At 33.0% G+C, this 14,475-nt stretch overlaps 1 protein-coding gene across 4 annotated transcripts in view; it reads left to right on the top strand.

The window, feature by feature from the left end:
- FANCL (FA complementation group L) overlaps positions 1 to 14,475 on the top strand; it is a 66,626-nt gene that overhangs the window by 16,987 nt on the left and 35,164 nt on the right. For 3 of the 4 annotated variants that reach the window (XM_045549662.1, XM_045549660.1, XM_045549663.1), the window contains exons 4-5: positions 4,806 to 4,862; positions 11,087 to 11,187. In XM_045549662.1, coding sequence (XP_045405618.1) covers positions 4,806 to 4,862; positions 11,087 to 11,187 — 158 coding nt within the window. The remainder of the gene's footprint in view (positions 1 to 4,805; positions 4,863 to 11,086; positions 11,188 to 14,475) is intronic. The other variant, XM_045549661.1, reaches the window with a different exon arrangement.

The raw sequence follows: 14,475 nt of genomic DNA, 5'->3' as shown, positions 1-14,475 counted from the left end.
TTACTGAGTTTTTTAAGTTTCATCTCTATATATGAAGTATATTAAGGATCCGTACATTATATATAATGTGTTTTCTACTTTAGTACCCTCAGCATATCTCTAGGTAGCATTTATGTTGAAACTGGTTTCCGTCTTTGGGACTGGGTTCTTCAAATGCATTCAACTGTATCCATCATTTCTTGAGTGATTTTTCTGTTGAGACTGAATAGTGGTGATAGGAAAAAAAATCCAGACCCATTTAGAGCTATAGGATATCTGTGGCAAAAATGGAATTTAAATTAGCAACAGAAAAGGTGTGGTAGAAATCATTTAGGATCATGTGTACTTGCATAATGAGAGGACATAAAGGCAGCTTAGGTGAGACATAGGCAGGATTAATTGAGTTAATGTTTAGGTTCATCTGCTTGAATATTCCTTTAAAGTAGCGGTCCCCAACCTTTTTGGCACCAGGGACTGGTTTCATGGAAGACAATTTTTTCCATGAGTGGGGACAGAGGTGGAGCTTAGGCGATGATGTAAGGGATGGGGAGTGGCTGTAAACACAGTTGAAACTTCACTTGCTCACTTGTAGCTCACCTCCTGCTGTGTGGCCCAGTTCCAGAGTTTCATGGAAGACAATTTTTCCATGGACGTGGAGTGGTGAGTGGAGAGAGGGGAAGTGGGGGAAGTAGAGCTCAGGCAGTGATGCAAGTCTGATTCCTAACAGGCCATGGGACTGGTACCAGGCCGGTACAGGACAGTATTGGGCCGCTACCTAGGGGTTGGGAACCTCAGCTTTAAAGATTAGAAAAACTTAAAAAGAAAGTCACTTTTACTTACTGAAGTAAAAATAAAATGCCTCTTCTAGAAAAATAAATGTTAGTGGAATTGCATTTCTTTTGATGCTTTATTCATTTTTATGTTTTTCCAATTTCCTATATTTTTTCTATTGTAAAGGTAGGTTATTATCTATGATAACTGACAGTGACAATCACTCTCACATAAAGTATTACTAAGCTGCAAAAAAAATAAGAGATAAACTATTTGATTTGTATAGTAGAATGTAGGCTGTCATCCTGGCAGTGTAATTACAGAAGTTTCTAAAGAGATTGTTCAAATTATTTCTCTGTTTTCTTTCCACTCCTCTTTTCTCATCCCCATGACTGTTTATATTGCACACTAAAGTTTAAGAAATGATCTGTTGGCATATGTAAATAGCCTGGAAAAATGTTGCTAATAAAGGGTAAGTATAATAGTAAGATCTATAACTGTGTTTTTCTCAACCATGTCACCAAGAAGGTTCCTGGAAAAAGTCCCAATTACTTAATTACCTCCCTCTGTCCTCCAGTTGGTTAGGTAGAACCCAGTATTAATTTGAGTGTTTTTAAAATCCAGGTGAATATTACTATTCTTCCCTTGTATTATTTTTAATTTTAGTAAATATGGGCCAGGGGTCAGAAAACTTTTTCTGTAAATGACCAGGTAGTCAATTTTTCAGGCTCAATGGACCATAAGGTCTCTGTCATAACTACTTAACTGTGCCCTTATAGTGTCACAGACAAGCAGCCACAGACAAGAGGTAAGTGAATAGGTGTAGCCGCATGCCAGTGAAACTTTGTTTACAAAAACAGATACTGAACTGGATTTAGTCTCTGGGCTGTAGTTTCCACACCCTTGATATAATTTATTATTCATCTGTAATAAACTAAGGGGAAAATATCATATAGAAGAAGGTATAGTTAAAGATTTGTTTTACAAACATGTGCCCACTCAAAGCTATGTTAAGATGTGAATCATATTGTTCATGCTTTGTTGAAATATCTTTGAGTCTTATTTTTCTCATCTAAAAAGAGTGAACCAAATTCACATATTGGTTTTGTTCAGTGTTGTGTGGTGTCAGGGCAGTGTATCATAAAAAGCAAAAAGACCGTATTTTGCTTTCAGGCAGACAAACGATGTAGAGTTCTATCTAAGAAAACAATGTAAAACTTGAGAATTTTTTTGCTTTCTTGTATTCTATAGGTTTTTTTTTAAAAATTTAACCTTTTAAATTTAAATAGATTTAGGAGGTACAAGTGGTTTTTTTGTTATGTGGCTGAATTGCACTATGGAAAAGTCTAGACTTTCAATATACCCATCATCTGAATAGTGTACATTGTACTCATTAGGCAATTTTTCATCCAACAACCCCCCTCTCAATCTCCCCCTTCTGAGTCTGTAGTGTCCATTAAGTCACTCTGTATGACCATGCCATACCCATTGCTTAGCTCCCACTTGTAAGTGAGAAAATGCAGTATTTGGTTTTTTGTTCCTGGGTTACTTTACTTAGAATAATGGCACCCAGTTCCATCCAAGTTACTGCAAAAGACATTATTTCATTCTTTTTGATGGCTGAGTAGTATTCCGTGTGTGTGTGTGTGTGTGTGTGTGTGTGTGTGTGTGTGTGTGTGTGTGTGTGTGTGTGTTAGTTAATATATGTATATGTACACCACATTTTCTTTATCCACTCAACTGTTGGTGGGCACTTAGGTTGGTTCCATATCTTTGCAACTGTGAACTGTGCAGCAATAAACATACAGGTACAGGTGTCTTTTTTAGAAAATGACTTCTTTTACTTTGGGGAGGTCCCTAGTAGCAGGATTGCTGGATTGAAGGGTAGGTCTACTTTTAGTTCTTTGAAGGACCTCCATACTGTTTTCCATAGAGGTTGTACTAGTTTACATTCCCATCAACAGTGTATAAGTGTTCCTTTTTTACCGCATCTGCAACGAGATATATTGTTTTTTGACTTTTTATTAATGGCCATTCTGACAGGTGTAAGGTGGTATCTCATTGTGGTTTTAATTTGCATTTCCCTAATGATGAGAGATATTGAGCATTTTTTTCCTATATTTGTTGGCCATTTGTATATTTTGTTTTGAAAAATGTTCATGTGTTTTGCCCATTTTTTAATGGAGTTATTTGTATTCTTCTTGCTAATTTGAGTTCCTTATAGATTCTGGATATTAGGCCTTTCTGGATATTAGGAGTTTGTCAGATATATAGCTTGTGAATATTTTCTCTAGTTCTATAGGTTGTCCATTTACTCTGTTGATTATATCGTTTGCTGTGCAGAAGCTTTTTAGTTTTTAAGTCTAATTTATTTAACACAATGTTTTGCTATATTTGCTTTTGAGGTATTAGTCATAAATTCTTTACCTAGGCTAATGTCGAGGATAGGTTTTCCTCTAATATTTTTATGGTTTCAGATCTTACATTTAAGTCTGTAATCCATCTTGACTTAATTTTTGTATATGTGAGAGATAGGGATCCAGTTTCATCCTTCTGCATGAGGCTATCCAATTTTCCCAGCACCATTTCTTGAATAGGGTGTCTTTTTCCCAGGGTATGCTTTTGTCTACTTTGCTGAAGATGAGTTGTTTGTAGGTATTTGGCTTTATTTCTGGGTTCTCTATTCTGCTCCATTGGTCTGTGTGTCTGTTTTTATACCAGTACCATGCTGTTTTGGTTTCTATGGGTTTTTAGTATAATTTGAAGTCAAGTGATGTAATGCCTCCAGGTTTGTTCTTTTTGCTTAGATAGCTTTGGGTATTTGTGCTCTTTTTTGGGTCCGTATGAATTTTAGGCTTTTTTCTAATTCTCTGAAAAATGATGTTGGCATTTTAATAGGAATTACATTCAATCTGTAGACTACTTTTGACAATATTGATTCTTCTGCTCCATCCCTACTGTTCCCTGATATTTAGGCTTTCAGAATGGTGCGTGGCTCAAGCTGCTCTAAGCTTGGATGTCTGTGGGATTCCACCTGAGTTCCCTTTCTGTAACACTATCTCTGTGCAATCTCCAGCAGCTCCCTATGTTAGTCCTGAGACCGGCATGGGTCAGGGGATCTCTTGTAGCCGAGATCCCTTGTCTCAGAGAGTGGAGCCCTGGGGGCTTCTTTCTTACTGTTTGACTGCATCCAGGGGCTTCTCCTGGGTGTTAGCTGTCTCCTGGTTGGGCAAGTTGCCCTGAACCCCCTGCTCATTCACTTTTGATGCTTCCTGTTGCTTCCCCTGGTGAATCCCAGTGTTTTTTCCTAGACGATCTGTTCAAAAGGTAAGAATCTGCTTACTATTCCGGCTTCTCTCTGTGGAGGAGGCACATACTATCTATGTGTAAGCAACCATCTCGATCTTTTCTATAGTTATGTTAAGAATGAAGGATTTTAAGGAAATGGAACCATCAGTCTTAAATATTTATTCTACTTCAGAGGTTATTTCCTTTTTGACATTTTATTATAACAGGTTTTGCTTTAATGAATGATTGTCTCCTTTTGAATGAATACGGGTTAGTTGTGAAAGGACAAAAATAACGATTATGTAGTATTTAAGGGAAAGGAAAAAAATCAAAGTAAAGCATACTGTTGATTAGTAATTGTTAATTTATTGCTTGAACTAGATTTCCGAATTTTTATATTTTATGCTCCTCTTCCTAATCACATGACTCTCATACCACTTTTTAAAAAAATAGTCATGTAGCTTGCTAGATTTGCTAAATATGGCAGTAAACAGTGGTAAAGGAACAGAGGTATGTGAGGTTTTAACTGACATTCTTATACAATTCAATATATCTCAGCAGAATAGATTTGATGGCTGTAATTACTCTTTTAAATGAAATTGATAGGAATAGTTGGGTTGATGACCAGTACTTCACTTCTTATACTTTTCAGATGTAAATATAGTTGATCTTTTTTTACATTCACTTGGGCTTATATTTTTATTTCAATTTCAATGGATATAATATTCATTGTACAAATGAGATTAATTGGAAATGTTTTGATCTAGAGAATGCAGCACTCTCCTGATTTAATGAGCTTTATGATGGAGTTGAAGATGGTTTTGGTAAGTTTTTTTTTTCTAACACTGTTACCATATTCTAAATGTTAATTTTTTCCTGTAATTCCTTTAAAAGCTAACATTATTAGAATTTAAATCTTCTCAACTCCCAGTCATTTAGTGTTTTATTTTACTGTATGCATAAATATTGGTGGTACTTTTCTTGAACTGCGTGAGGGACAGAACTGTGCGTAGGAACCACTTTGATTTTATCATAAACTGAATACCCTTGACACTAGTGTTGGGCAGGTGGTAAAGAAATAAAATATACTCCTGGCCTGTAAGAGAATTTAACATCTAAGGAGAAGTTAGATAGTCATACTTAAAGATATAATATGCTGTATAAATAATTTTGTATATAGGCACAGATTTCTGAAAAAATTGTTAGGCTTCATTTCATATGTATAGTTACGTAACAGTTTATTCAATTAATAATTTTTTTGTGTAAAATACTTGATTATTTAGTTTATCCTATAGACATTTTATTATCTTCTTAAAAAAACTTTGCATTACCAAAGTTTTCAACATAAACAAAAGAATAGGGAAGATTATAGTGAATACCTATGGGCCTATGACCTAACTTCAACATTTTGACAGTCATATTTCTTCTCCTATAATACTTTTCTAGAGAAAAGGACTAGAGTATTTTAAAGGAAATCCCGGACATTATAGTCATCCCTCCATAAATATGTCACTCTGAATCTCTAACAGCTAAATGATTTTTGTCTGTTTTTAAATATACTATTATAATTCCAGCAAAGCTAATGATAATTCCTTATAGCTACTTTGTATTACTATCCAAATAATAGGTGTGGCTGCATGCCAATAAAATTTGGCATATATTTAGTTAATATGTATCTTAAGTCTTATATTAGACTTACAAGGTCACTTAGTTTGTTGCAGTTTCTTCTCTTTACCCCACTTTTTTTTTTTTCATTCTATCTAGTTGTTGAATAAACCCAATTATATGTCCTATAAAGTTCCCACATTCTGCATTTGGTTTGTTAGATATTCATTCTTTGTAATCGGGCAGTTAGATTTGGAGGTCTCAGCAGATTTAGGTTCATTTGTTCTGGTAAGAATACTTGGTGCTCTGTATTTCTTATTATATTGCATCAGGATACATATGATGTCTGATAGTTCCTCTTTCAGTAAAGTTAAGATTGCACATTAGGTTTGGACCCATCTTAATATAAAGTTTCGCATAAGCCTATCATCTAGTGATTTGAACATCCAGGGATAATCATTGCCTACATCCACTATTTCATTAGGGTTTACAAATAGTGATTTTTAAAATTCCATCATCTGCATTTATTAGCTGAAAATCTTCTGTAGAGAAGAATTTACCCTCATCTGTTATTTGCTTAATTTGAGGCACAACTCATACTGCAGAGATAGGATAATTGCTTGTTTCTTTTCCCTTTTTAAAAAAATCAATTTATTGAATAATGAATTTGGTGCCTAGAAACTGCCACAGGGAAGTAAAGATTTCCTTTTTTTTTTAAGTATTAGTGTAAACTCATGGGTTTTTATATTTTTGATTAACTTTACTTAATCCATTGCAGTCGCTTTCTTTTTTGATGTTTAAATTGTCCCATTTTTGGTCAGTGTAAGCCCCTTCATGTTGGCTCCTGAGTTCTTTTAATTTAACCCAAGCTTCTCTGCTTTCTGACAGAGTTGCCCTCAGGCTTATTTCCTCATCCTATCCAGAACTGTAATCAGTCATTTCTCCAAAAAGCCGTGGTTTTTTTGTGGGGAATGGTATTTGGATGCCTCAATCTGGAAACTGGAGTGTTTGTTCATTGCTATTACTTCTAGGCATTTTCAGTGGACAAAGCTAAGAAAAAATATTTTTTTAGAAAGAGTATAATTAATCATGAGTTCATATTGATATTTCCAATTCACATTTGGCATTGTAACGTTTTTACCTATTTGCTTGTATCTCTTTTCTGAAAATATTGGTTTTTAATGATAACATTATAGTATTATGATATTTTAATTATGTTTTACTTTTTCTGTTTTACTTATGTTTTTCCTACTTGTATATTTATTTATATCAAAATTACAATACTAATACTGCTACTAACAACTGAAAGCAGTTTGATATTTCTTTGTGATTCTTTTTGAGACTTTTTAATTCTTAGCAGCAACTACCACATACTGAGAGCTCATTTGCTGGTTTTTTTTTTTTTTTTTTTTGAGTCCTTTTTTTAATCTTCATAACAATTCTTTGAGGTAAGGCTTTTATAAAATGTTTGGGATCAGAATCTAGAGTTTAAAGTCAATTTCTGAAGTTTAAATTTTGATTTATTAACTTACAAACCCTAATTAATAAGGTTTATCAAAATTGATTATAAATTTCTTTAAATTTTTTTTTTATTTCAATAGATTTAGGGTTTTTTTTGTTACATGGATGAATTGCATAGTGGTGAAGTCAGGGCTTTTAGTGCACCTGTCACTCAAATAGCGTACATTGTACTCATAGTTAATTTTTGATCCTTTACTCCCGCTTCCACCCTGCTCCCTTCTGAGTCTCCAGTGTCACGACTATATGACTTGTATAACCATAGTTTAGCTCCCATTTAATAAGTGAGAACGTGCAGTATTTGTTTTTCCATTCCTGAAATACTTTATTTAGGATAATGGCCTCCAGTTCCATCCAAGTTGCTGTGGAAGACGTTATTTCATTCTTTTTTATGGCTGGGTAGTGATCCTCTGTGTGTGTATGTGTGTGTGTATTTTCTTTATTTACTCATCAGTTGATGAGCACTTAGGTTGATTCCGTATCTTTGCAGTTGTGAATCATGCTGTGATAAACATACAAGTGTAGTTTTGATATAGACTTCTTTTCCTTTGGTTAGATACCCAGTAGTGGGGATTGCTGGATTGAATGGTACATCTACTTTTAGTTCTTTGTGGAATTTCCATATTGTTTTCCATAATGGTTGTACTGATTTGCATTTCCACCAAGAATTATTCCTTTTCATCACAACGATACCAACATCTATTATTTTTTGACTTTTTAATGACCATTTTGATAGGGGTAAGGTGGTATCTCATTGTGGTTTTAATTTTCATTTCCCTGATGATTAGTTTTGTTGAGCATTTTTTTCATATATTGGCCATTTGTATGTATTTTTTTGAAAAATGTCTGTTCATGTGCTTTGCCCACTTTTTAATGGGGTTATTAGTTTTTTCTTGCTGATTTGTGTGAGTTCCTCATAGAGTTTGGATGTTATAATAGTTCTTTGTCGGATGTATAGTTTGTGAATATTTTTTCCCATTCTGTAGGTTGTCTATTTACTGTGTTGATTATTTTTTCTGCTGTGCAGAAACTTTTTAGTTTAATTAAGTACCTTTTATTTATTTTTGTTTTTGTTATATTGGCTTTTGGGGTCTTGGTCATAAATTCTTTGCCTGTACTGATGTCCAGAAGAGTTTTTCCTAAGTTTTCTTCTAGGATTTTTATTGTTTCAGATCTTACATTTAAACCTTTAACCCATCTTAAGCTAATTTTTGTATGTGGTGAGAGAGACAGGGATCCAATTTCATTCTTCTGCATCTATCTATCCGGTTTTCACAGCATCATTTATCAAATAGAACGTCCTATCTCCAGTATATGTTTTTGTCTGCTTTTTCAAAGATCAGTTGGCTGTACTGGTTTTATTTCTGAGGTACATGGTTTTATTTCTGAGTTGTTCATTCTGTTCCATTGATCTATGCTTCTACTTTTATACCAGCAATGTGCTGTTTTGGTTACTATAGCCTTGTAATATAATTTGAAATCAGGTAATGTGATGCCTCCAGATTTGTTCTTTTTGCTTAGCATTGCTTTGGCCCTTCAGGTTCTTTTTTGATTCTATGTGAAATTTGGGATTGTTTTTCGTAATTCTTTGAAACATGTTGGTATTTCAATGGAAAGCTGATTATAAATTTTATCAAATGTCGTAATACAATAAAAAGGTCAAGTGAAGAAGGAAAGCATATTTGGTTTACATCTGACATTGGAGAAAAGTTTGAAACTTTTTTTTAATCTTTTTATTGTAATTTTAAAAAACTGTACAAATACAAGGGCTAAGGAAACCCGAGTAAAACTATATATAACATGTCCCATTAAGCACTTATTACCGAAACTAACTTTATTAGGTTGTAAGTCACAACTCTGTTGTTCATTTAATTTTGAAGAAATACTTATTGGTTTAAAACTAAAAATATTGAGATCTCTGGATCTATTTAGTACATTTGTTATTATATTTCTGAATACAAATGAGAACCTGTATTTTAGCTTTCTTCAGAAATTATGGACAAAGTTGGTGATTTTATTGCTCATTTAAGATAGTGTACTTAAAAATGTAAGAATTTTAGTTTGCCAGGTTGTGTTGTGAGAAATAGGATTTCTATAATATAATCACGGATGAAGGTATTGACAGTGATGCTCAGATGAAGTCAGTAGTTACTGAACTTACTAAATGCTGTAAATCTCCCTTGGAGTTTCCTAGTAATTACTAGGCATACAGCAAGCATATATATTTTTAGTAAATGAACAATTACCTATATTTAAAAGAACCCTATGAGGTAGGTTATCTTATCTCTATTTTAGAGCTGAGCCACTGAGAGCATAAGGGCTCAAAACTAGGAATTGTTAAAGTCAGATTTAAAACTTCTGTTTGTAAAACCTTTCTACTCTGTTCTTTTGCCTCCTTCTCTATGAAGAATGTGTTGCTTCTCTGCCTTTGCCCTTTTTTTCTGATATGGTTCTAGAGTAGAAATAACTTATCTGACTTTCCAAAGTAGAAGGTAGAGTTTCTAAATGTCATAAGCCTAGTATTAAAAAATATTTTTATTATTATCTAAGTTTATCTTCAGTTTTTGTGGATAGCAGTAATTAATATATCTGAATAAAAACAGAAATTTCAAAAGAAATACTATACTATATTAACTCATTTAGTAACTATTAGAGGTTAATCTTAATAGTACAAATTTATTTTTGTGACCCATCAGGCTATTTTTAGATATCATTGGGCATTTAGATTATAAGAAAGGCAGTATTTGCCTTGTCTTCTAAGAGCTTACCTTGAAATTAAATCCATATGGACTTTCTTAGCTTTCTGAATTTGCTTTTACATTTTTTTTTCATCCTAAAGCAAATTCAGAACTAGATTGAGGTTGTTCCAGTTAATACTCCTGATTTTGAAATGCCATTTTATAAGAATCTATTCTTTCTAATATTATCTCAAGTTAATAGTATCCTATCCCTGTTAAAAGAGAAAGTATAAGGAGTAGTAATAGATGATATACTTAAAAGAATAAACATTTCAACTTTTATGTGAGGGTTATATTTGTCAGAAGTGTTTATGATTTTTTAACTTGTTTCCATGTGATTTTTGTTATTTAATGTGGCTGATTTTGGAAGTTTTATTTCTTTGTTTTTTATCATACCTTTTGATAGTCCAGACCATACAAACCTCTAAGTGATTTGTAGATACATTTGTTTTTACTTTTCCAAATAAGATACTTGTCTAGGTTAGCAACTTTAAAGTACTTGGTAATTTTTAGCCTCAGCAATTCTGGTGATGTTATTTCTTGTAAAAAATATAAATTTTAGTTTTGGTGGGGTGGGAACGTAAACCATTTTGAAGACATCGTATGTGGACCTAGCAAGAAAAGGCCCTAGCCAGAGGGATGGCAGTAATGCTTGAACTTACCTAGTTGAGGAGAAATACAGAATATATAAATCAGTGACAGAAATTAGCATGTAGTTATTGTGATAAGGAGGGGTTTTTGTTTGTTAGGATATGGTTCATAATGGTATGTAAATATATCAGTCAATGCAATGTACTTAGAGCTTGGGCTTTTCTTAACGGCACCTTTTTTTTTAAATATCAAACATCGTATCCATGGGAGTAGAAAGATAGTAAAGCCTTGAGGATGAGATTAAATTTTTTTTTATCTCTGATAGGCATAATAGTCCAGGAGAATATTAAAATCTTAAGTTCTTTTCATGGTATAAAATTTGACATTTTGCATGACCTTCAGTGCAGTCCTTTAACTTTTTCATGTCTCTTTTTCATGAGAAGAGGAGTGAGTCAGCTGAATTTTTCTGTAAAAGCAGTAGACACTTTAATTACGCACTAAGGAGATTTTGAAATTGTGTTTTGTATTCAAGTACTAACATTTCATTGTCTGACATTCCACAATTGATTCAGTTTTTTTTTTTTTCTTGTAAACAGGAAGTTGCTTTAAAGAATAGACAAGAGCTATATGCACTACCTCCTCCTCCTCAGTTCTACTCAAGCATTATTGAAGAGATAGGAACTCTCGGTTGGGATAAGTATGTCTGTTTTAAAATATGTTTTAGAAATGCCTTTGTTTTATACATTTTAATTTATTTCCAGCTTAAGCAATTTTATTTTATACCTGTCTTTAGTCAAAATGTTTCATTGTAATTAGAGTATCCGATCCTTATTGTTGCTGTGAATTAAAAGGAATATCATAAAAAATCAACCTACAAAGTATAATGCTAAATGTAATTTGGAAAAAAATGACATTTTTATGTACACAGTAAGATGTTAACATAATAGATATTTTTACTGAACATATAATGTTATTCTCTTACTAAATTATTCATATTTGAAAAGTGATGCTTAGAAATGTGAAAGACTGAAAAAATGCAGTATTTTGGTATAAATTTAGTTGTTTTGGATTAATATACAATTCAATTTGTCTAAATTTAATATATATAACATTTTAAGTGTTTTTGTAATTTGAGTAGTGAATTTTAGTAAGTAGAGTTTGGAAGAATCATCTAGCTTTTTTTGAAAAAAATGATGCATAAAGAAACTTAAAAGAAGTTTGGTAGATGGGTATGCAGGTTGTTAAAGCTTCATCCATAATATCACCTGCAAAAAAAATCTGTGGTGATTTGCTTGTTATTCAATTTCTGAATTTAAATGCCTTCTTAGTGAGGGTACTTTGAAATATTACATTTATTATTAGGTATACTATAAACTTTCTACTTTGAGCTAAAGAGCAGTAAAGATATGTCAATTTAGTTCTTATCACTTCTTAACCACTGTCAATAATGTTTTAGTATTCATTTATTGTTTCAGTTTAGATTGCTCTGTTACTAAGATAAATCAAAGGCTGACTTTTAGTTATCATGTAGAAAGAATGTGGAATTTTTCACCACTAAGTTTTTTTGAATGTGTTCAAAGCATTTTATTATTCATCTGTTTGTTATTTTTTAGCTATTTTCTTTGAGTTGGCCTTTTGATAGCTAACCTAAAAAGAACCAGAAAATCAAATAGCCATTTAAAAGAAAGCAAGGTGTATATCTTAAGTACAAAATATATGTTCTTTAATGTATTTTACACCATTACCTGATAGCTGAAGAAAAACTAGAGACATAAGCATATTTTAGAGTTCCAACTTACATATAAATTTTTTTCTAGAAGTGATAAAAATGCAGTGTGATTATTAGAAAAAGAAGCAAGATTCTTTTCTGTTCTTTGCCTGTGCCTCTTACTTCCCTTTATATTCCTTACAATATACAGCAGATCAGATTTTTCTCTTTTTTTCACTACTGAATTTGAATGAGTGGGCCATACCTCTTTTGGTGCAACTCTGTGCAGAGATGGGGTTAGTCATTCTTTTAGGCATGTACATTAGTTGACTTATTAATTCTTTGTAAGTACTTCTTAACCTTACTGTCTTCTTGGTTAATAGTCAAAGTGTGTGGATCTGTCGTTTGGAACCCCTGAGTATTTATACTCTGGTTCTTGCCAAAAATTGTAACTTCAAGTTTCAACTGTTAAAACCTTATTAAGATCATGATTGCAAGTAATAGTGTTTCACTATAAATGGACAGCTTAAAGTCCATATAATCCAGTTATTTTATATGTTTTCTAAATTTTACCCTTGGATTTTAGAATGGAACTGCATTATTTTGGTCTCTTGTTTAATTGCTCGTGAGGATGTCACTAACCTACATTAAGGGATGTTGTACGAAACAGCCTGATGAAATGCATTAGGGATTTTACGTTTGGAGATCTTCCATTTTATGTTACAACACTATCTTTATGAGAAACTGGGAAAGAAATTTTCTCCCAGTTCAGATGTTGAAAAAATCATGCTTCTCCTGAATATCTGACCTGTTATTTAATGAATAATATGTTTCCTATAATTGATTATGCTCTCTTTGACTTGGCCCCTGGGAATGTTAATGTCAAATTTTTAGCCCACTTTTTATAGCTGTGCTAGATATAGGATTTCGATTTCTGTCACCAATCTTATCCTAGCTTTTGTTCTCCTGCTATTTATTCTTCTATTTTTCAAAATTTTTTTTTTTTGTAAATTTCTTTTTCAAAAATCCTTTATGGAATGAGTAGTATTAAAAATAAAAAGATCAGTTTGTCTCTGTTTTCTCAATCTTTTGCCATCTGGCTTTCATTCTGACATCCTCACTGAAATTGTGTTCATGAAGATTGCCTTCCTTTTGACAAGTCCAGTGGTCTTTATTCTTGACTTTTTCTTGTATTTGTTAATAGTAACCAACTCTTCCTCCTTAAAACTCTTTCTTCTTATCTTTTATGACTGTTATAGATTCTTCTTTCTCCTTCTTTTCTTTTAAGTTTAAAGAAATGCTTCAGGATCTTGATCATACTTGTTTAAAATTTCCATTGAAAGCTCTGCTCTTGTCTGTAGTTGTTCTGGGTGCAGTGGTTTTGACACCCATCGAGTGGAAAGTTTGCTCAACTATAATTTTTCTTTTAGAATTGCATAAGCTGGACCAAATGAGATGTATATGGTGTTGGCTATTGTTTGTGCTGTTAATTGTGAGTCCTTTTCAGTTAGGACCAGACACGATAAATGTTTTCCTCAAAATTAATGTGGATGGTCTGCTACTGCAGGCGTTATCTTCATCACTGCCTTGTCCCTTCTTAAAATGAGTTGCCCATTTGTAAACTGCTGATTTTGGGGGGGGCTTTGTATCTATAAACTTTTTGTAAAGCAAAGCATCAGTGATTTTACCATTCTTCCACTGGACCTTCACAATAAATTTGATGTTTATTCTTGGTTCAATTTTAGCAGAATTCATGTTCCTTTGAGAGGGGCTCTTTTCAAACTGATATTTTATCCTTCTTAGTTCCTTAAACTATTAAATAGGTCCTTTTCAGACATGTGATAACAAGTTAGTATGAGTTTTAGTGCAAAAAATTTTGAAATCCATGCATAACTTTTTCATAACATGCATTTTCCGTGAACTTTTTGAAGACCCGTTGTGTATATATTAAAAATGTTGCATCTTGGGCTGGAAATAGTGGATCATGCCTATAGTCCTAGCACTTTGGGAGACTGAGGTGGGAGAATCCCTTAAGGCCAGGGGTTTGAGACCAGCCTGGGCAACATAGAGAGACTCTGTCTCTACAAAAAAAAAATTAAAAATTCATCAGGCATGGTGGGTCATGCCTATAGTCCCACATACTCAGGAGAGTGAGGGAAGAGGATCCCTTGAGCCCAGGAGTTTGAGGTTACAGTGAGCTATGATCAAACCACTACACTCCAGTCTGGGCAACCAAGTTAGACTCTGTCTCTAAAAAAACAAAAACATAAACAAACA

This window comes from Lemur catta, chromosome 4 (genome assembly GCF_020740605.2).
Source record: "Lemur catta isolate mLemCat1 chromosome 4, mLemCat1.pri, whole genome shotgun sequence".
NCBI lineage: Eukaryota > Metazoa > Chordata > Mammalia > Primates > Lemuridae > Lemur > Lemur catta.
Note: the sequence above shows the minus strand (reverse complement) of the source record. Positions and strands in the feature narration are given on the sequence as shown.